Source organism: Lontra canadensis, unplaced genomic scaffold (assembly GCF_010015895.1).
Source record: "Lontra canadensis isolate GAN:19392208 unplaced genomic scaffold, GSC_riverotter_1.0 scaffold22, whole genome shotgun sequence".
NCBI lineage: Eukaryota > Metazoa > Chordata > Mammalia > Carnivora > Mustelidae > Lontra > Lontra canadensis.
In genome coordinates this window covers 24474202-24497093 of record NW_022631016.1, presented here as the reverse complement: position 1 = coordinate 24497093, position 22892 = coordinate 24474202, and the positions used below count along the sequence as shown (strand labels likewise).

Below are 22892 nucleotides of genomic sequence, written 5' to 3'. Positions count from 1 at the left end.
GATGGTGCCATGCGGTGCTCAGGGTGGTTTCTGTCTCCACAGCTGGCTTTCCCACCGAGCTCCAAGCCTGACTGAAGGGAGACAACTTAAGGGAGACAACTCCCTCCATGAGCCATCAGGGTCACGTCTGATGGGCTGCTACATGACCTTACTAAGCCAAGCTGACAGAGGCACTTGCTCTTTCTCTGATGACACCATTTTCCTTAATGCTCACCAGGCATAGGCAGTTCTGTGGTAAGGCGGAGACCCAGACGAAGGATGCTTTGGAGGGGTCTGGAAATAACAGGGAGATGTTTGGAGATACTCTCTCTATCCCCACGTCTCTGTCAGGCTCTGGCTGATACAAGTTGGTTTTTTTTTTTTTTTTTTTTGCTTGAGGTAATTTATAATCAGCAACATTAAAAATGATGAAGATAAAAAAATGATGAAGCTAATTCTAGATTTTATGAAGGTAAATTATAAGTTGGGGGTAGCAATTTCTAAACATTGACTGTATCAGGTTTAGCATCACAAATACAGGAGCTAACATAGGGTTTAAAAAAAAATCAGGATTTAGGAGAGGTATAAGAAGAGCAGTTTAGACTTGGAATAGCCATCACAGGAATTTCAAAGTAGGGCTGAGTTTGGAAATAACCATCAATGTTTACTGAATGGTCCTTGTGCTAAGGTTCTTTATGCTAATCCTCAGGATATCCTAATGAGCTAAACTCTCTTATTGTAAAAGGGAAGCTGAGGCTTAGAGAGGTCATTCGGCAGGAATGGGAATGTAGAGAAGGGGACACTGGAGCCAGGCAGTAGCTCTCTGAAGCTCACACTTTTACAACTATGCTCCACTATGTTCAGGAGTAACACTTCTTATCTTCGTCTTGGCATGCTTCTCATCAACAAGGGTGCTAAGGCCCCTAAACAGTGCTGATGGCTGATAGCTAGACTTCAAGGTCTAGGTGCCATTGATGAGTGTTTTGAAGTTACAGACATGGCAGGGAAGCTGTAGCTGGAGGTCGAATGACTGTTCAACAGGTCTTCAAAGGAAGTGAAATCGTGCAACCTCAGCCTTGCTTCAGTCTTGGTAATGAGCTCCTGCTTCTCAGTCATAGGAACCAAATTCCCAAGATACTAATGCATTGAATGAAAACTTACTAATTTGCAATGTTAAGACCTACCCTTCCAGTGACCAATTGGAATATTTACCATTTAGGGAACTCCTTCCTAAGAATCCAGGTTCATAGAAACCTCCTCAGTCACCGTAACTTCATTTGTTGAACCCAAATGACAATAAAGGGATGGGATGGCATGGATGTTTGGGATCCCAGGAGTGCAGCTGGAACTACGAAACCATAGAGACAGTGCAGGACCAGTTAGTTTGGAAACAAGCACGAGAATGTTGTGACCAGGAAGACCAGGCACAGTCCAGTAAGGATCCTCAGGAATCTCGAGTTCTGAAAGATGTCCAACAAAAACTTCAGTTTCATGCAAGTGCTCTCCCTTCAGAAGTATGGTGAATGAGATAATCCTGCACTGAGAAACACACCACTGACTATAAACCATTAGCAGCATGATGCAAACATTGCCAGCAATCCAGGGCCACTACTGCTAAAACAGAATAAAGATTTAGAGAGAATATCCTATAAAGAGTGAAGAACTTTGACTGAGGGCTCCTTGAGGATCCAGAACACTCAAAGCTAGAGGTCTACAAAAAATATTTCTGAAGGAAAAAAAAGAATTTTCTTCTTTGATACTGGGGAATATATACTTGTTAATACCAAAGCTCTGGTCAATGCTTACATTTAACTCACAGTTTTTAAAAAAGTGCTCAAAATCCCATGCTTCAGTGATATTTGTATATAATCCAAAACCCTGTACAGTGGTATTCCTTATCAGTACTTAAAACACAAATGAAGGACGTCTTGATAAACTAAGTATTTTCTTATTAGAAATGCACAGTGATGTAATTTGCCAAGTTGGTGCTAGTTAACAAATAGGAACTGAATTTCATTCAAAGAGAATCACAGAGCAGAATGAAACAATGAATATTCTGAAAAAAGAAACTGATGCCCTTTTATCCTACCTGAGTTAAAACAATGATGAGTCACATCGAGTTCATGGGAACTGACTACTCAAGCAGATCATAGGATCAGTATTATGAACACACTGAGATCACATAAAATTAGTGCTACTTTGGTTTTAAATCTTTAAAACCTCAGAACACACTTTTTTATTTCTTTTAACACACAAAATAATTTACTCATAAAAGTAACATCCATTTATAGAACTCTAATAATTTTTTTTTTAATTTAAAAATAGTACTGTTTTACAATTCTGATTTTACAGAGAAAACTTTCTGGCAAATGTTCTATAAGATGGAAAAGCTGAATGACTTTGCTTTGCTTCTCACAACAGAAACAGGCATTCATGCTAGCAGCCTTGGGAAATCAATTTGATGACAAGAAAAATTTGCTGGAAAACAGCATCATTGGAAAAATGGGATCTGGTGCCATCTACTGAGTGGCAATGGAATGGAACTTGCGTACTAGCCAACAAGTTAGGTACTACACTATAATTGCAGCTACATGCAACTCAACATGTACACATGTGGTCAAGGCCCAAAAGTTACATGCAAAAATGAAAACAACTGCTGTGTTAGGTTTGAGAAATGGATGGGTGTCTCCGCCCCCCACCTTGAACAAACGCCACCCTACCTTGAAAAAAAAAAAAGAAAATCAGGTAGGTAAAAATGATTGCTGAACATAAGGAATACTGAAGAGGGAAGACTTTGGTAAATTAAGCAAATGAAAAAGTTCCATGATAAAGAGGGACTCAGGTAGGCTCTCTTACTGATGGAGAGGCTCGTAGAGGACAGTTAAGTCTTTGGGTATTTATGGTAGGTCAGAATTAAGGATCTATCTTTTTTCTATTTACACTAAAAGCTGGATTATTATTAGAAATTATCAACCCAGACTGCCAATAAAGTGGCACTTAGGAATTATGATGATAATCAACATCCATACTAATCATCTGGAGGCACCAAAAACCCTAAAGGGCTTTTCTGATTAGCAAAGAAAATTTTTGTTAGTTGACTTTACTCAACTAGACCTCCTCCACTCCAACAATGTGACAGTATGCAACAGCTGAGCCACAACGCTGACAATCTTGGAAAGGTAGATTTTCTGATTTTCATGGACAGGCAAGTTTATTTTTTTGGTAGTAGCTTTTGAGAATGTTACTTCCTTATACAGCTAGGGTACCCTGAGTACTAAGAGCACGCCTAAGATGTGTTTATGGTTGTCCTTTCCTTCATAATACTTCTCGTAATCCGTAATTTGTTTCTCAGCTGTCCCCTAAGAGGGCAGGGGACCTTGTCTATTCTGTTCAATACCATACACCCAGCACTTAATTATGTTTGGCACATTAAGTGTTCAATAAATGTCAGTGAGTTGAATGAATAGATGAATCAATTTCGTACAGTCCAATTGACATAGGGGGAAAAGAGGAAAAAACCCAACCCTTACAAAATGAAGAAGACAATGATGGAAAAGTAGAAGAATAAGCAACAATCAGTTGCGGGGGGTAGACTTGATGTAAAAAAATTGTCATCATTTGACAAGTGATGATATGTTTTGAGATTCAAAATACCTGAAAGATTTTAACTTAAAGTTAATATAAACGCATTTATTTCCATCTTCTCTGGGAAACTCATTTACAAATAAGTTAATGAAAACCCTGTTATTACATCAAGATGTAATAGGAGCCTAGTGTTTTGTTGTTTCAAGATGGAGAGCATTCTGCTAAGTACACCAGGTGAATGTCTACAGCTCCATAGAGGGAGCGTAGCACATTGAGGACTTTTTCTTGAATGGTGTCCACTTGCTCAGAAGGACAGTAATCATCCAGACTTGACCTGGAACCAAGAAGAGAAATAAAAAGAAAAATACATGTAAAGGAGAGGAGATCATACTGTGCAGTGAGGAAAAGTCTGCATGTGCTGATTTCAATATAAAATAGAAATCAAAGTATGTTGAATTTTGGGGAAAAAAACCAGTTGAAAGCTACTAAATGTTTATGCCAGGTGCATTACATTATGTTCTTTAATCTTCTCAGCAACTCTACAAAATACATACATTTACAATTCCTTTAAAGGAATATGAAACAGAGAAGATTAACCTGCAGAGATCACCTAGCTAATAAGTGCTGGTGATGGGATTTAAAATGACATAGCATGTCTTCAAAGCTTTAGTGCTTAATCACTAGATTGCTGTTTCCCTGGAAGGGAGATACTGGAAATACTGGGAGTTTTTATCTTTGTGATTGGGTATCTTTCTCGTTCTTTTATTATGGGCACAGTAGGGCTAGAAATGATAAGAGTAGAGGCTTTCCAACTGATAAAACGTTTCTGCGTCTAAAAACGATTTGTTAACTATACAAGTACATAGGGTTACCCAAAATCCAATAGGGAGATGTGTTGGTATTGGGATTAGTTTCCCAGGTGGTATTAAAGAGAAAAGAACAAAGTGGGATAGGGCCGGAACCTGTATTTTGGGAAGTCAGAATCAGCAACTATAACTTCAGTTACCAAGCAGTTAGAATGCCACTGACAATTACAGCCAGATTAAGATCTAAAATGATTTCATCACTGTCTCCTGGTTCCGGACTGGGGTGAGGAAAGCCATTTAGATGTGGGATTGGAAATCTTTCTAGAAGGAAATGGATTTAGTTATCTAGCTTAGTCCTTGTCACAAGTATTTTAGACCTAAAGACATAATCTGAAAGACTTGTGATGAACTCATTCCATTCTCTGGTGATCAGGTTATTTTTGAGACTTGATGTAAATAACACACAATAAATGAAACAGAAAAATTTAAAATTCTTAAATACTAATATATATATATATATATATATATGGATAAAAGTTTAATTTAGAGCCTTAATAAATAAGGAGTACTTCGATGCTTTCAAAAAGATTTCTGGCTTCTTTAAAACAGTTTAGAACAGTTCTTGAGGGGAGCTACCCCCAAGAGGGAGTTTTGGACATCTGTAGGTATATTTTCGATTGTCACAATGATAATTAAGGGGCCAAGGCAAGAAGGAAGGGCTGCTAGAATGCTTACAATACACAGGACAGTCCTGCAATATGAATGTAAATACCTGTCCTGTGTCCTATATAGTTTCCAAAGTCCACTGAACACTCATATAAGTAAAAAAAAAAAACCTGTTTTTAATTTTTTGAGCCTAGAACTTAATACTCTCCTACAGATGAACAAAGTATTTTTGGAAATGGATTAAATATGAGCTAAATTTCCCAGGACTGCAACTATGCTGTATATGGAGAGAAGTCTGGACTTTAAGTTCAGAACTTTACCAAGAGGTTGTTAGGACTAGAAAAACCATGTCACTATGACAGTGCTATTCATGGTATTTGGCCAATACAATACATGAGTGTCTGTCTGCACTTGTAACATTACATTTAGTGACTCTGTAAAGATGCCAGTCTTATGTGGCTTAAAAAAATTTTTTTTAAAGATTTTATTATTTGAGAGAAAGAACACACACGCATGCACATAAGTGAGAGGGAAGAGTAGAGGAAGAAGGAGAGGCAGATTCCCCACTGAGGAGGAAGCCCAACAGGGGGTGGATCCAAGGACCCTGAGATCACCAGCTGAGCCATAGGCAGACACAGAGACACCTGACTGAGCCACCCAGGCACCCCTTGTGTGGCATTTTAATATGTATTACTTTATCAGTTACTTTCATTTCTTTTATGTTACATTGATTTGTGTGTGTGCATACATATATAATTAATATTATATATATTTAAATTATGTGTACAGGGAGGTTATTGCTATATACTGAATGTTTGTGTCCCTCCAAAATCCTCATGTTGAATCTAATCTCCAGTGTGATGATATTTGGAGGTGATTAAGTCATGAGGGTGGAGTCCTCATGAGTGAGATTAATGCCATTAGGAAAGAGATGCCAGAGGGAGAGAAAGCTCCTTCACGCCTTCTACCATGTGAGGTTACAGGGAGAAGACGGCTGCCTGTAACCCAGGAAGCAGGTCCTCACCACACTGAATCTGCTGGTGACTGCATCTTGGACTACCCGGCCTCCAGCACTGTGAGAAATGAATTTCTGTTGTTTATAAGCCACGTGGTCCACAGTATTCTGTTGTTGCAGCCTGAATGAACTAAGGCAATTATATTATCTATATATTATGTATAATATTTCTATATACTTAAACTATGCATGTATGTAGGTCAGATTATCTATGAATTTCATTTTAGGATGTAAAAGGACATTACAATAAAAATATTAAAGTATTAAACTCAGTTTCATATAAAACCAGCCCAAAGATTAACACAGAAAAGTTTTATTAAATTGTGGTAACTTTTAGCACATTACTTTCAAATTCGAAACATGGCAGCAGCTAAATATTCTTTTGAAGACACACAAATGGGAATTCTTGTGTTCATCCGAATAGTAACACCAACTTCAAAGACAAGATAATAAGAACTGTATGTTGTTTGCCAACCATCGCTAAGAGGAAAGAGAAAATACAACATCTGACGATTCATCTATGGAGACTGTGTTAATTTCTTATGGCTGCTATAACAAATTACCACAAACTCAGTGGCTTAAAACGATACAAAGTTATTACAGTTTTGTTGGAAATCAGAAGTCCTCAAATAAAGATACTGCATTCTTCTCTAGGTTCTAGGGAAGAATCTGTTTCCCTGTCTTTCCAGCTTCTAGAGGCCACTTGCATTCCTTAGCTTGTGGCCCTATCCTGCACCTTCAAAGCCTGCCGCCTGGCATCTTTCAATTTCTCTGATTCTGACCCTCTTGTCCTTCTTTTATAAGGACCGCTGTGAGCGCACTGGCCCACTGGAGAATCCGGGGTAATCTCATTTCAAGATCCTTGAGTGAATTAATCTGCAAAGTCTCTTTTCCTATACAAGATGACATATACACAGGTTCTGGAGATTAGGATGTGACTGTCTTAGTGGACCATTATTCAGGCTACCACACTTACCTTGCAATTGTCACAAGAGTAGGTTTTGGTAAATTTTTCAGTAAATAATATACAGACTGAATAAGATATTCAATTTCCTGTTCTGTGCTGATATGGTGAGGAAGTTCGGAGTAATCACAGGTTAGACCAGCCTGGTGAACCTGAAAATAAGAAAATTAAAAACTATACCGTAAGCTTTATTGTTTTTAGGTTTTTTTAACTATTAATGTCCTTGCTGACAAATCTTTTAATGTTGTTGGGGACTGGGCTTCTTTTTTCCTTAACAGTTTCTAGAAGTGCTACAGAAGTTCTCTATTCTCTAAAGTTTGAGAAGAACTTGCCTGTAACTTCTGTTTGGGCCTGATGTCCTTTATATAGGAATAATTCTTTTAACTATTTTTTTTTGTAATTATGAATTCAGTTTCTGTCTTTACTTGAGTCTATTTTGATAATTCATATCTTCTAGCAAATCATCCATTTCACCCAGAATCTAAAAGCTGATATAAAACTGTGTATATTCTCATCTTACCTTTTCCTTCAACATATTCTTTTTTTTTTAGATACATGCATCTAATCTAGTACTATGTTCAGACTTCAAGAGGATATAAGGGAAAGTCTTTCTCCTGTTACGTTTCTTATGTATCCTTTATGTGTACCAACACATACTATGACATCTATAGATGTATTTTACATGTAAATGACTGGTGCTCCAGTCTTAGCACTAAATTATGCCTGAAAGTTAGAAGTGGCTCATGGGCTAACATTTTATACCCTCTGTTTTGAAGTTTTGAAAAATGGAACTCAATATGTCACTGTTTGGCCTACTGAATATAAGTGTTAAGACTGGGAAATAAAAAACACTTTAATCTGCTATTTTATTGCTGTTGGCTCTGGATACACATCAAAAATTTAACTAGGAACAATCAATGTAGGAAAATGACAGACTGTGCATGTTCTTTTCTACTCAAAGGATCAAAACAGTTGTCCAATCCTGCAGCTATAGGCACATGATATCTGATTCTATACTCTGCAATCAAGCCCATTCCATCCCTTCCTTCTTTCACTAGTGTCCAAAAACTCCCTACCACTGGAAAAATCCTGATATAATGTAACATGTACAGCGGATCTGCATGAAGACACATCCAACAATGTCATGCAAGCTCAAAACATTTTTAAAACCCTAAGTATCTTCTAACTCTATCATTCTTAACAATTGCTATTTTAAAAAAGTGGGTTTTGGACTAGCTCCAATTTAACCAAAATATTCTTTTGTTAGTACCTTTTTATTCTTATAAAGTTGGCATTAAATTAGTACATAAACTTCAGTTCAAATAAGGTGGTTTGCCTGTATTCCACAATTAAAGAAAACTCTAGAGCAAAAACATGATTTATTGAAGTCAAAGAAGCGTTATGAGTAAAAGAAGACTTGTGGGGGTCTCAGTTTTGGCACAAAATCTGAAAAAAGACACTTGTACTTCAAATGGGAAAATTTATGCTTCAAAGACTGTGAAATGATATAAAAATAAAAGCAATTATCATTGACGGTATCCACTTTTACCAGTTTTCAGATCACTGTTGGCAAACAAAGTCAGTGACAGAGCTGATAAGAGTTGAGATGCACTTGCTAGAATACCTTGTCTTTCTCTTGGTTTTGACAATCAGGAAAGTTTTCAGAGAGAAGAAAGATAGGAGGAGGAAGATAGTATGAAAATGAATTAATAAATAAGGGACAACTTTAAAAATTATATATTTATTTTCTCTGGCAAGGAGAGATATGACCACAAACAAAATAAAAAAATACACAGAATTTTTGCTTCTTACATAAAATTGGGAAAAACTTATTTTCTGGAAAACTTTTCCAGTATTCTGACTTCTAAAAAGTTATATACTTTTTCATTTCTTCTCATTTAAATAAAATAATTCATTTACACTTTTCTGGAACACAAAAGAAAAACACTTTAATAAAACTTACTTTTTCTACTCAGAAAAATGCCTTTCTCAAGGGTTAATTTTATACTTTAATATAAAGTATTTACCATTTCATAGTCTGGTACTTCCATCCGTTTTTTCAAACTCTGTACAAGTGGAATTAGTGATTCCATTCTGGAAAAAAGTCACCCTTCAATTAAACATCATACCACCTCAGCTAAAATTATAGAAGCAAATGATCTATTACACTTAAAATTTACCTTTAAGAATGTGTCACATGATGTTTGAGAAAAATGAAAGATAAAGATATTTAAATATCATCTTAAAATACTAAGAAATAAATGTTCCCTGTTTTTTCTTACCCACAAGATTACAGATTGTGTTAAAGGTTGAAAATTAGCACTCAAGAAACTGGGATTTTCCTATTCTTTAAAAATGGAAGCTCCACCCTGACTTTAAAAATTCTTTTCTTTTTTTTTTTAATTTTAATTTTTTTAAAGATTTTATTTATTTATTTGATACACAGAGAGAAATCACAAGTAGGCAGAGGGAGGGGGGGAAGCAGGCTCCCTGCTCAGCAGGGAGCCCGATGTGGGACTCTATCCCAGGACCCTGAGATCATGACCTGAGCCGAAGGCAGAGGCTTAACCCACTGAGCCACCCAGGCGCCCTAAAAATTATTTTCATCAGCGATAAAACTAAGTGCCTTTAGCACATGGTGATGAAAAGAGTTTCTCAAAAGTTAAAAAAATTTAAGAATATATTTATTGACATACACAATTAAACTGGAAAAGTTCTATACCATTTGGTATACTAACAATAGTGCCTTTAAGTGATTTAATTTAGGTGGACCTCTTTGGAAGCCATGATTAATTAAAGGTTCTAGTATTCTGCCTCCCTCACCAATACCTACTCATCCGGGGGGATGGAAAAAAGAAAGAAAAAGGGAGGCATGGAGGTCTATCTATCAACTCATCCTGCTTTTTCTTTCTTTTTATTAGAAACACTTTCTGGGCTTCTGGACCCTAATCACCTACCTCCTCTACTTCTTAATAGTGAGGACTCCTTCACGCTGAGGATCTGGCGTTTCAGGGGCATGGTAAGTTTGGGGAGACTTTTCTTGCTTGTCTCACCTACTTTTCCTTTGTGCTATTTTTTTCCCCCAATTCCAGCCACAGTCTGGACTCGCTTCCGTTGGAGCCTCATTGTTTCTCCAAGTCTGTGAGAGAACTCCTTGCAGGTGATGAAGAGTTAACTGGGCATGCTCACCAGGCACAGTGGGTTCAGTGAAAAACAGCCCCATCTATGGGCTACATTCAGGACTCCAAGGTTTTCATGCTGTTTTAAGCTTTAAACTTGGCTTGAGACATCACAAAGTAATAGGTACTTTTCAATATTTCCAGAAAGACTCAAATCCTGTGAGTTATTTCTACATCTCCCTCTTCCATCATAATTTCAAAAAGGAGGGAATCATTTTTTGAATTAGCACTCTATGCTAAAGAGGGAAAGTGTGAACTGATAGTTAAAATGCCTGGTCAGTATTTACTGATGTGATAAATATAATACCATGGTTTTCCTTAGTGATAATGAAGTTTTATGATCTTTCTATTTCAGGGGTGTTTCTCAATATTTTATTTTTAAACAAAAATTACATTGAATATTCTGAATAGGTAACATATACACATAGTAAAAGATGTTTCTCTCTTATAACTTTATCTTTCAGCCACAGAATTCCTCTACCCAGAGGCAACTTCTATTCCAGTTTCTTCTGTATTCTTCTATGTATCTGATGAATTATTTTAAATAACTATGACAAAACAAGTCTTAGTGGCTCAAAGCACTATGATTCTAACTCCAATTTATAAAGTTGCTATCTTATAACTGATTTCTTATATTTACACTATGGAGAATAATCTCAGTTTGTGGAAGATCAATTTGAAAATAAGCTACTTCTGGATTCCTATGCTCAAGAGGACAAAAAAGTTTGGGTCTGATGGTCCTATTTTAGTTTCCTGGCCTTTTGAGTTTATATGATTTAAAGAATTATTTCAGAGACTTAACATCACGAATCATCATGGAAATGGAAACCCAAACCACAATGAGAAATGACCTCACACTGGTCAGAATGGCTAGAATCAAAGAACAAGAAATAAATGTTGATGAAGATTGGAGAAAAGGGAGCTTTTATGTCCTGTTGGTAAAAATGTAAACCGGTGAAGCCACTGGGAAAACAGTATGGAAGTTCCTCAAAAAAATTGAAAACAGAAAATCCATATGATCCAGTAATTTCACTGCTGGGTATTTACCCAAAGAAAACAAAAACACTAATTTGAAAAGACATATGCACTCCTATTTTTAGTACAGCACTATTTACAATAGTCAAGATATGGAAGCAACCCAAGTGTCCATTGACAGACGAATGGATAAAGATGTGTATATATACAATGGAATGTTACCCAGCCATAAGAAAGAATGCAATTTTGGCATTCATGACAACATGGATGGACCTAGAGATTATCACACTAAAAGAAATGTCAGATAACTACCACATGATTTCACTTGTATATGGAGTCTAAAAAGCAGAAAAAAGAAAAGTCTAAAAAGAAGAACAAAAAACCCCAGAAACGGGCTCATAAATACAAAGAACTGGTGGCAGCCAGAAGGGGTGGGGAGAGAGATAGGGGAGAGAGAGCTGAAATAGGTGAATGGGATGAAGAGGTGCAAACTTCAAGCCACAAAATAAGGAAGTTACAGGGATAAAAACTAAAGCATAGGGAATGCAGTCAATATTGTAAAAACATTGTATAGTGACAGATGGTAACTACACTTACTGTGGTGAGCACTGTGTAATATACAGAATTATCAATTCATGATGTTGTACACTTGAGACTACTACAATATAGTATGTCAACTATACTGTACTAGAAAAAAATAGAATTAGTTTAGGGAAAAGTAACTATACTATTTATGCCAACATCTTTTCACACTTGCTTTAATACTAAAGGCACTCTTTACCCTACCCTGTAAAATGACAGATGACCACGCCAAAAGAACTTTTTTCTCCATGTCTTCAAGGTAATGTTAATGCTGAGACAATAGGCTCAATAGAAGACCTGATGAAGAATCCAGCTTTCAAATCCTGCTCCCTCGTGTAATGGGCAGCTTAAGCTTCTACTTAGAGTTGGGCTATCCTTAAAAGGAGGCAAGTTTTCACATTGCAATTTACCTTTCTAGTCATTTACTTTTACTGTAATTGTAATTATTGTATTGATAGGTTTTTTTTCTTATTCTACTTAGAATAGGGGCTGTCGTACCAATTTTTAATCTTCCCTAAGACCCAGAACCACATATTATATATCATAGGGGAAGCCACTGCACGATGATTAAGCACATACCCACTTATGTGATTTTGAGTAACTTAAACCTCTGTACCCTAGTTTCCTCATGTATAAAATGAACATTATAATAATGAAGTCATCAGATTGTTGTAGGGAAAAGTGAGTTAAATGCAAGAAAAATCTTAGAATTGGGCACATAGAACACACTCAGCAAAGGCTAGCCATTGCTAGTAAATTTCTGTTGGCACTTAACAGTGATTTTTTAAAAGTAATTTATCTAGAAAATTTGACAATATATCTAGGACTAACATAGAGTTGGGGAAAAAAACGTTTCAAGATCTTACCCAGGGTTTGAAGCCCATTTCTGTACAGTTTCTTCATCATCACCATCACACAAATCAGCAAAAGCAGCTTCTAAATCTTCTAACTGATGAATTCGAGTATCAACACAATCTACCAAATCTTCCTTTAAACACATTGAAAAGCCAAGATTGTAATTATTTTTTTGAAAAAATAAGTGAAATCCCATCGCAATGAAAATATCAGTTCAATTAGTTAAAATCATGACTTCTCAGTACTAACCATGGGCTTCTCCAATAAACACACCAAGATTTTGGTTAGAAGTCTGAGAGCACTCTAATGACTTAAAAGATATTATTAGATATGCAATAAATAGACAAAATCCAAAGAAACAAATGAAGGATACCTCTGTCAGGTTGGTACCAGGTTTTTTAAACTGGTACAACTCTTGTAAGATTTTGTATTCTTCCTGGAAAACAAAACAAAAATCCATATACTGGAAAAAATTTTTTTTCAATGATATGCTTTAAGTAAAAAATGGCTATGACATAAGGAGAATATATTAGCTAATCCTTGAAAGATTAATTTGTGAAAATCAGGGAAAATGTATAACTCAGATGTTACTGTAAACACTGTCCTTGCTTTAGGGTAACTCTATCCTGACAATAATGTATGAAAATTAGCTATGGAAAAAGACTTGATATGAAAGATTTCTAATAATATTCTATATTCTAAATGGATATATCCTAGGATCCAAATAGATTTTATCTATGTATAGGAAATATACATGTCTTTAATAACAACAACAAAAACTCTCCATATTCACCTTGCAGTCCTTTCCCTAGCCATAGAAGAGAACTCGGAAGTTCAAAGGGAATACTGGGGGCAGACACAATGGAAGAATGATGCCTTCTAAGCACAGACTTTCCAGAAAAATGTCTCCCCCCTCATTTAGCACACTAAATAGCCCCATTATAGGTGGGTATATTGGGCCCCAATAATCCCTTTTAGGAGTACCGTTGGGAAGAGTTTATATGCAAGAGCTGAAGTTCATTAAGCACAATGTTGTACCACTACTCTCATCATAATAATCCTGTAACTTCCCTATCATTATTTTGATTTTAAACTTGAAGAAACTCTGGGCCAGAAAGGTTAGGTAACTTTCCCAAGATCAAGCAGCTAATAAGCAGTAGAAGTAACAAACAGAAGTTAACTCACTCTGGACTTTTGCACATGTTCTTTAAAAAAAAAAATGGATATAAAAACCTCCACTTCCCCGGTTTCCTGATAGCACTGGAAAAGGAATAACTGCCACTAAGTTCCTCGTATAACTTTGTAGAAATCTTCATTAAAAACATTTGATTGAAATAAGTTAAGCAGAGAAAGTCAATTATCATATGGTTTCACTCACTTGTGGAGCATAAGGAATAACATGGAAGACATTGGGAAATGGAGAAGAGAAGTGAGTTGGGGGAAATCAGAGGGGGAGATGAACCATGAGAGACTGTGGACTCTGAGAAACAAACTGAGGGTTTTGGAAGGTGGGGGTGGGAGGTTGGGTGAGCTTGGTGGTAAGTATTATGGAGGGCATGTACTGCATGGACCACTGGGTGTGGTGCATAAACAATGAATTTTGGAACACTGAAAATAAAATAAAATAAAATTTTAAAAAACCCCCAAACAAACAAAATTCGAGTATATTTGTAAAATAAATTTCTAAAGTCAGTTTCTTCAACTTTCAGATATGCCTATTCTTCAAGTTTTCTAAATAGTTCTAAGGTTATTTCCATGATTCTAAGAATTTATGGATATAACCCCTGGCTCCATGTACAAGAGCTGAAAAAAAATGTAATTTTTCTCCCTTATTTGCAGGTTGGCAGAGTACTCTAGGTCCCCCAGTCTTGTTTCAGATTATACTAAATCTTCAAATCTTACCTATTTTTTAATCAATACCTATTTAGAGCTCTTTGATAAATCTGAATTAGGATCGTTAAGTGCAACATCATCATTATAATCCAACAATTTTAAGTAGAAAAAATAGTTAGTTTGAATCCCAAAAAGAATAGACTTGAACAACTTTCCAAATGTTAAAGTAAGCAGTTACTGTGCTATAAAATGCACTAAGGAATGCTCACTTGGAGCATGAATTTATTGGTTTCTTAAATGTTTTATCTCAGATCTGTGCATGCTAATATTGTCTGGCTTCCCGCATTTAAGATCTGCTGAGGTACCCTAAGAATCATAGGCCTAATCATTAGCTACAGATAGTACATGTGTAAAATCAGGGACCTCATTGTCCAGTGAAAAATCTGTCACACAGCACTTTATATATGTAGAATCTCTGGAAATATACACCAAGAAACTGGCCATGATGTTTGTTTTCTGATGTAAGAAACTGAGGGAATGGGAATGGGATGAGAGAGTGATATTCTTTAATGCATACGCTTTCTTGTATTATAAGATTTTAGTTTTTCCAACTATCCACATACATATTATCCCAATTCATAAATACAAAATAATAACTGCTATCTAGAGCAGGGATCAACAACCCACAACTTACAATTTGTTTTCGTATGGCCCTTGAGTTAAGAAAGGTACATACATAATTCAATTAAAAAAATAGGTGCATATGATTTTAAAAGGTTTAACAACAAGGAAGAACGTGTGACAGAAATCATATGGGACCCCCAATGAATCTTAATTAATACTTGGCTGTCTGCAGGAAGTTTGTGGATCTCTGATCTAGAAAAATGTCATACAATTCTCAAGATCTACATTTTAAAAATACATTTACCTGAGTGAACATTTCTTTGAAGGGATTCTTGACTGAAAAAAAATCCAAGTCAATATCTAACACAAATGCATCCCCTTTCTTCAAAATTTCCAGAATTTCCCCAGTGCTGACTGTAGTCTGACATTCTTGACTTTCAGAAGAACATGAACATGATTGCTCTAGGCAAGTCTGGCCCCTCCTCTGTGTCAATGTGTCCTTTTCCAGTCCTTCTGAGTAAGAGTCACAGTTAGTAGAAGCAGTGTTTTCTGCATCTTCCCGTGCTAGCTTTGGCTTCTTAGCAGAAGACACTGCATCATTTTCTTCTTGATTGTTACAGAGTTTATAAGGTTTTACCATAATTACATCCAATTGTAAAGGTTTTTGGTTCTCTAGTTGGTCTTCAGTTACATAAAGACCATCACTTAGAAAGTAATGATCCGTACTCGTAACCCTGTATTAGAGGAAAAAACTGTTTTAAAGACAAGCCGACAAATTAGCTGACATTGCATATAGCACTTCCATAGCACTGCAGAAATGTAACAAAGAACATATTTAACAAAAACTAAGTGCTCTCTCTACTTTCGTTAATTCCTGCTCTTCTGCAGAGATAGCATTCCCCTGATTTTTAGTTGGGCACACAACTGCCCAAAGTAAAGACTGTATTTCATAGCCTATCTTGCAGCCAGATGTGGCTGTTTGACTAAGTTTTGGCTTAAGGCTGTGAGTGGAAGAGAGGCATACATAATCTTGCTCTCTACGGGCTGCCTGGTGCATGAGCCTGCAAATGGCAAGCCCATCTTGGACTATGAGGACAGAGGCAATGCTCTAGAGATGAAGCAAAAAGATAAAAGGAATTGGGGTTTCTGAACCTGTCAACTGCCACATAGGCCCTGGACTGTGTGTGGTAAACTCTAAGAAGAGAAAGAAATAAATGATCCTTTCAGTTAGTGTTCTGGATCACTTTCATACCAGCTGTAACTTCATCCAAATAATCACCTAAGAGAAAAATGACATCTGGAAATTATTTCTCTTCACAAAAGCTCCCTCTGATGTGTTTCAAAGCTGTGCCAAACTCTGTATAACCATAATATTTTAATATGGAAAACAACTTAAAAAAATCTTATACACATGCAGAATGTATTTTTACAAGTTACAGATTTCTGATTTTAGATGTATCATTATGTTCTTAGCTTTTCAACTATATTATGCCTTAGGAAGTACTTAGAATAAATAGCAAAACTAAATGCTTCTTTCAGAGGTAGGCTCTATCCAACTAAAATAATGGTTAATATTTAGTTCCTACTCACCTTTCTCTAGCTATTCAGGCTTAAATTGAAAGAGGTATTAAGTTTCCAAATAAGACTAATGGCGTAATACAGCTAATATCCAGGCTTATTATAAATTGTGCCATTCCAAGAATGTCAAAGGCTGTATCCCCCAACCTAAATTCATATTCTTCTTTAATAAAGGACTCTTCACTTTGTTCATATCTGTATAAACACATGCATCTCAGACTACATACCTGTGTCTCTTCCGTAAACTTTTATTTGCAGGATTAAGTAAAATCACCAAATAATAAAATTTTTCCTAATATTATTATACATTGAGTTTCAAATGTCTTTTTCAGATTATTCAAAATTGTTTGATTTTGCAGAAACCTGTTACAGATAGTTAGGCGTACTCACTGAAGTACTCAATAAAAGCACTACCATTCTCATGTATACCAGTATTATATATAATACTTATTCTAAGTGGAGTCCTATTTATTTATTTAGTGTCATATCCTCAATAAATATAATTTTCATGGTTTCACAACAAAGTTATTTGTGCAACTGATAAGAACATACAACAAAAGTTAACTGTATCATTAAGGATAAATCAGAAATAAAAAGTATCACTTTCTTTAGAATAAATACCCACTAGTGCAATTGCTGGGTCATAGGGTAGCTCTATTTTCAACTTTTTGAGGAATCTCCCTACGGTTTTCTAGAGTGGCTGCACCAGCTTGCATTCCCACCAACAGTGTAGGAGGGTTCCCCTTTCTCCACATCCTCACTAACATCTGTTGTTTCCTGACTTGTTAATTTTAGCCATTCTGACTGGTGTGAGGTGATATCTCACTGTGGTTTTGATTTGTATTTCCCAGATGCCAAGTGATGTGGAGCACTTTTTCATGTGTCTGTTGGCCATCTGGATGTCTTATTTGCTGAAATGTATGTTCATGTCTTCTGTGCATTTTTTGATTGGATTATCTGTTCTTTGGGTGTTGAGTTTGATAAGTTCTTTAAAGATTTTTGGATACTAGCCCTTGAACTACTGGGTATTTACCCTAAAGATACAAATATAGGGATCTGAAGGGGCACGTGCACCCAAATGTTTATAGCAGCAATGTCCACAATTGCCAAACTATGGAAAGAACCTACGTGTCCATCGACAGATGAATGGATAAAGATGTGGAATAGTATGCAGTCATCAACCCCCCCCCCCAATCTTGCCATTTGCAATGATGTGGATAGAACTGGAGGGTATTATGCTAAGTGAAATAAGTCAATCTCTCTGATATGAGGAGTTTCAGAGGCAGGGCGGAGGGTCATGGGGGGTAGGGAGGGAAAAAAATGAAACAAGATGGGATCAGGAGGGAGACAAACCATAAGAGACTCTTAATTTCAGGAAACAAACTGAGGGTTGCTGGAGGGTGGTGGGGTAGAGATAGGGCGGCTGGGTTATGGACATTGGGGAGGTTATGTGCTATGGTGAGTGCTGTGAAATGTGTAATTCATAGACCTGTACCCCTAGGGCAAATAATACGTTATATGTTAATTAAAAAAAAAAAGTATCACTTTCAATGAGAAAGACTGTATTTCATTTCCAGTGTATTACCATTTTATTCCACACCCCTTCACCTTTGAAAACGTTATGGTTTCAGTGCTTAAAACATTCATCCCATCACAAAAGAATGGAGAAAGTCAAGAATGAGATGATATTTTTAAAGATAATTACAGTATTGCAATATCCATAAAATATCGGTTAAAGAGCTTATATAACAAAAACAGCTGCACATGTAACTCAAGTCAAAAATGCTGTAACTTCAATTATCTAAAGCTAATCATATTATTAAAATAAAAATGCCAAATCTACTTTTTAGTCATTGGATTCACAAAAAAAAAAATTCAAAATGAGGTAATTTTGCTTTTCTATTGCTAACTGTTAAACTCGGCAGACAATAATTATATTGTAAGGAAATAGTAAAATGCATCATTAGCTATATAATCTATAAGGTACTTCAATGATTTAATGGAATTAGTCATCAATGGATCCAGAATTCCAGAAGATAAAGATATTACTCAAAACCAACATGACCAGTAACAAAATATAAATGGTGTGTGAAGAAGGTTAAGAGACTTAAAACTTGTTCCTGGTGTTTGGAGAACTCTTCAAAAGAGTTGAGGGTTAATCTGAGCCCATCTGTATGTAGACAATTTATGAGTTATCATGGGGATTCAAAATAAGATAAAAGAAGCATTCATTCCCTCTTATAACACGAGGAAATTACCTGATTGTTGTGGTAGAAGTGTCTCTGCCTACTAAAAAGTGATGTTTGCCCTCTCTTATTTGCTGAGCCCATGTGGGATGAAGCCATAGCACATGAGAAAAATGGCCAGCATAAACTGCAGGCATAATCCAATTCTCAATACTTAATTCTCTGAAAAAGAAATAGAAAACATGGAAACTACTAGTGAGTGTCTTTCCCCAAATGTAATTTCACCCAGAACAAGAGTTTAACAACCCTCCTGATGGCATTAAGGCATCATTTCCCCTTTTCATCGTATTGACATTTGCATGGATGGTGCAAAGCAATGGTGGGTTGGCGTCCTAAGATTAATCAAGGCGACGGCACCAACTCTCCTAGTAGTAACTGTATTCTTCATATCAAGCATCACTACCCCCTCCAAAAGCCAGTTTCATGTAAAAAGGTCCTTCATAATTTTATTAAACCTTGGTCCTTAGTATACATTTTAAATATTCTGGGTGGCAAAATGAGAAATGCAAAAAGTACTTCTGCTACATACTTTGAAGTACATAGGTTTTCTCAAGGAAAAGCACTTGTGATTCAATTGAAAGTTTAACAGCATTTTTCTTGAAAGACTGATCAAAATACAATGATTATTCAGACTTGATTCTGAACTGTTGGATTCTACATTCAAACTAAGCTTTAAAAAACCACTAACTTGTCAAGTTTTTGTATGCTATTGAATATTCATAATTATCTGAAAAGGCTATGAAAATACTCTTCCTAAATTTTTTTCATTTACTTCCACCAAAACAACATATGGCAACAGACTGAAAGTGGAAGTAGGTAGGAGAGTCTAGCTGTCCCCTATAAAGACAAATATTAAAGAGATGTGCAGAAATTTAAACACTGTTACTCTTCTCAATTTTTTGCTTTAGAAAATATATTTTTCATAAAAATATCATATTTATGCTAACATATTAAGGTCTACTATTTTGAATTGAATTTATATTTTAAACATTTCTCTGTTTTAATTTCAAATACAGTAAATGTGAATAAATGTAACCCACACTTAGAAAAAAACTCAATAATTTTAAGGGTGAACAGGAAGTCTCAGACTAAAAAGTTTAAGAATTATTATTCTATGACTAGAACTGTACAGCCTGCATTCTTATCTCATAATTCTTTTTAATTTCTAAAATATAAAACCTCTAAATATAAAAAAGAATAACAACAATGGTAGAGCTACCACATTTCTTTAGAAATTACTGCTCTAAAATGGGGTTCTGGAAAAAGGCAACTGAAAGAAACGTAGTAGGCTAAAGTTAATTCATGAAAGCATCTATCTTTTAATTTTATATTTTAAAGAAAAATTACTGCTATGCACACAACTTTTTATATTGTGTGAGTAGGCTACATTCTAACACATACATAATGAGACAGTGGCAGAATTTCAGAGAACTTTATTACAGAAGAGACTCTAGTAAGTCTTTATTTAGAAATATATTACATATGACCCTTTGAGGAGAAAGTAGTACAAATTGAGAGGTTGGAAGGACTCAATACTGGAAAGACTCAATACTCGAAGGAAGGATATACAAATTAAAGATGAGTTGCCTATACAACCAATGAACAATGTGTTTAAAATACATTTTGTTGCACCTTAGTATCCAGACTTCTAAAGTGGGAAGGAAGGAAGAAATGGCTTGGGTAACTTCTAAAGTCTCTTCTACTTCCAAAATTCTATATTCTAAAGCAGAGGCTGGCAAACATTGGCTAGGTCACTTATTTTTATAAATAGAGTTTTATTGGAATATAGCCACCGCCATTAGTTACACAATGTCCATTGTTGCTTTCTTACTATGAGGGCAGAGATAAGTAGTTGCAACAGAGACCATATGGTGTGCAACCTTAAAATATTTACTATCTGGCTCTTTAAGAAAACGTCTGTCAATATTTGCTCTAAATAAAATAAAAAAGGCAAACAAAACGAAAACAAAACTCAAGAGAGGTCTGTTTCCTTTGTTTATCATGTATTGCCAATTGTATCTCAAACACATAAAATCTCATAAAGAAGAATGCCTGGCTGACTCACTTGGTGGAGCGTGTGACTCTTGGTCTCAGGGTCTTGAGCTTAAGCCCTCCATTGGGGGAAGAGTTTACTTTAAAAAAAAAAAAAAAAAATCATTGGGGCACCTGGGTGGCTCAGTGGGTTAAGCCTCTGCCTTCGGCTCAGGTCAAGATCTCAGGATCCTGGGATCGAGTCCTGCATGGAGCTCTCTGCTTGGCAGGGAGCCTGCTTCCTCCTCTCTCTCTGTCTGCCTCTCTGCCTACTTGTGATCTCTCTCTGTCAAATAAATAAATAAAATTAAAAAAAAATCATTAACAAAAACCACATATTACCCGAAAAGTGTTTCCTTGTCAAACACAGTGTCAGCTGGCATATTTACAGGAATAAGGAGGTCTGGATGTGAATCAAAATGCACAAAACTTATGTTACTGGCAGGAAGATGCTTTGAGCCAATGGCCCGGTATATGTAAGGCAGGACCTGTAAAAGAAACACATGCACACATTCAGAATTAGCATTGAAATCATGCTAATTCAATGCAGCCTGAAAAACGATGCTTAACATAAACACACGTAACTTGAAGCACACCAGGTTGCTAAGAAGTAGGAAAACATAAAATCTGTTTACTGTAGGTGGGTTTAGATAGCATTCCCATGCTTTATTTTTTCCTCAGAAGTTCCAGCTCCCATCTCCGAAGGCTTTATTTAGTGAGCTTCTCTTTGCTGCCATCTTGCCCCATCACAAACTCAGAAGATAATGTGTGTCAACAGACAAGGGCGGGCCTTCACGAAGTAACTGGTGGTTAATACACCTTCCGGCATAACGATGTGTTCAAGCTACCTTGGTTCTCCTGGCCTTTTCCACACCTTAGAATGGTGGAGCTAGACTAGGTGGTCTCTAAGGCTCCTGTCCTGTTACAGTCTCCGTACTTCTAGGTTTAATACTTGAAAGCACAGCTTAACCCGCCCTTGTGCTTTTTCTCAGGCCCATACACACTATCCCTACCTCCTGGGAACTCAACTTCCTTTCGCCATGCATAAATCTGGAATCATCCTCCCCCTTTCCTATCCAGAGATCTTCCAAGGCTGATTCGTTAAAGTAAAAAAAAAAAAAAAGAAAGAAAAAAAAGAAAGAAAGAAAGAAAAAAAAAAGAAAGAAAAAAAAAAGAAAGAAAGAAAAAAAAAAAGTCTCGAATCCATGGGCCTCCCTTCCAGAAGAACAGACTAAGGCAAGTAGCACTGCCATAAAATGGGAAATATCTTTCGTGTTTATAAAAGCCGGGCTCGGTCTAAAAAGATTTACGTACACACTAAGCACAGAAGAATGCCAGCAGCCCCAAGAGTGCTACGATGATGGTCCCTGTGTCTCAGATGGCGGCCCACATTCTTTATAAAAAGCTTCCAACCTACACACAGCCGTGCTGTGATGGAGACGCCGGAGAAAGCTGGAAGCCTGCGTTAACCCGCAGGTTAAGGACACGGCGCTCTGCAGGGAGAAGGCACAAGTTCGAATCCCGACACCACCGGCTGTTGGTGTGGGATTCTGGGCAAACCGTGAAGGTGAAATGAGCTGCCCGACACATAGTAACCGAATCACAAACGTCAGCGCCTATTCTCCCAAGTTAGTCGTTTCGGCGTTTTTCCCCACAGCAATGGAACTCGCGCGGGTAACAAATTCTGCTTATCTCTGGCCTTCGATACCGAGGCTCCGCGGCTTCCTTGGCCCTCGCGCGATTCTGCCCCGGAATTCAGCAGCCGCCCGCTCACCTCCTGGTGATCCTCCACGACCCACACTGGGAGCTTGGGGTAGCACCGGAGGCGAGCGCGCTCTCCCACAGAGTCGCCCATGGTTTTCCTGCGCGGCAGCACCCCAGGGGGCCGCAATCTCGAGGTTAGGACCCGGGAATGCCTGAGTTGCAGCCCCACAGCCCCTCCCGCGTGGAAAGGCGCGCTCACCCGGTTGCGGT

At 36.8% G+C, this 22892-nt stretch overlaps 1 protein-coding gene across 1 annotated transcript; it reads right to left on the bottom strand.

Moving 5' to 3' along the window:
• Positions 1-2703: 2703 nt before the first annotated feature.
• On the bottom strand, positions 2704-22829 carry CUNH5orf22 (chromosome unknown C5orf22 homolog). Its single transcript, XM_032861923.1, has 9 exons — positions 22693-22829; positions 21261-21406; positions 18900-19049; positions 15368-15797; positions 12980-13042; positions 12618-12739; positions 9043-9109; positions 7028-7167; positions 2704-3898 (listed from the first exon to the last, which is right to left on the bottom strand). The coding sequence occupies exons 1-9, from the start codon at positions 22771-22773 to the stop codon at positions 3766-3768; spliced, it is 1332 nt and encodes a 443-aa protein (XP_032717814.1). The 5' UTR covers positions 22774-22829; the 3' UTR covers positions 2704-3765.
• Between the last annotated feature and the right edge of the window lie 63 nt (positions 22830-22892).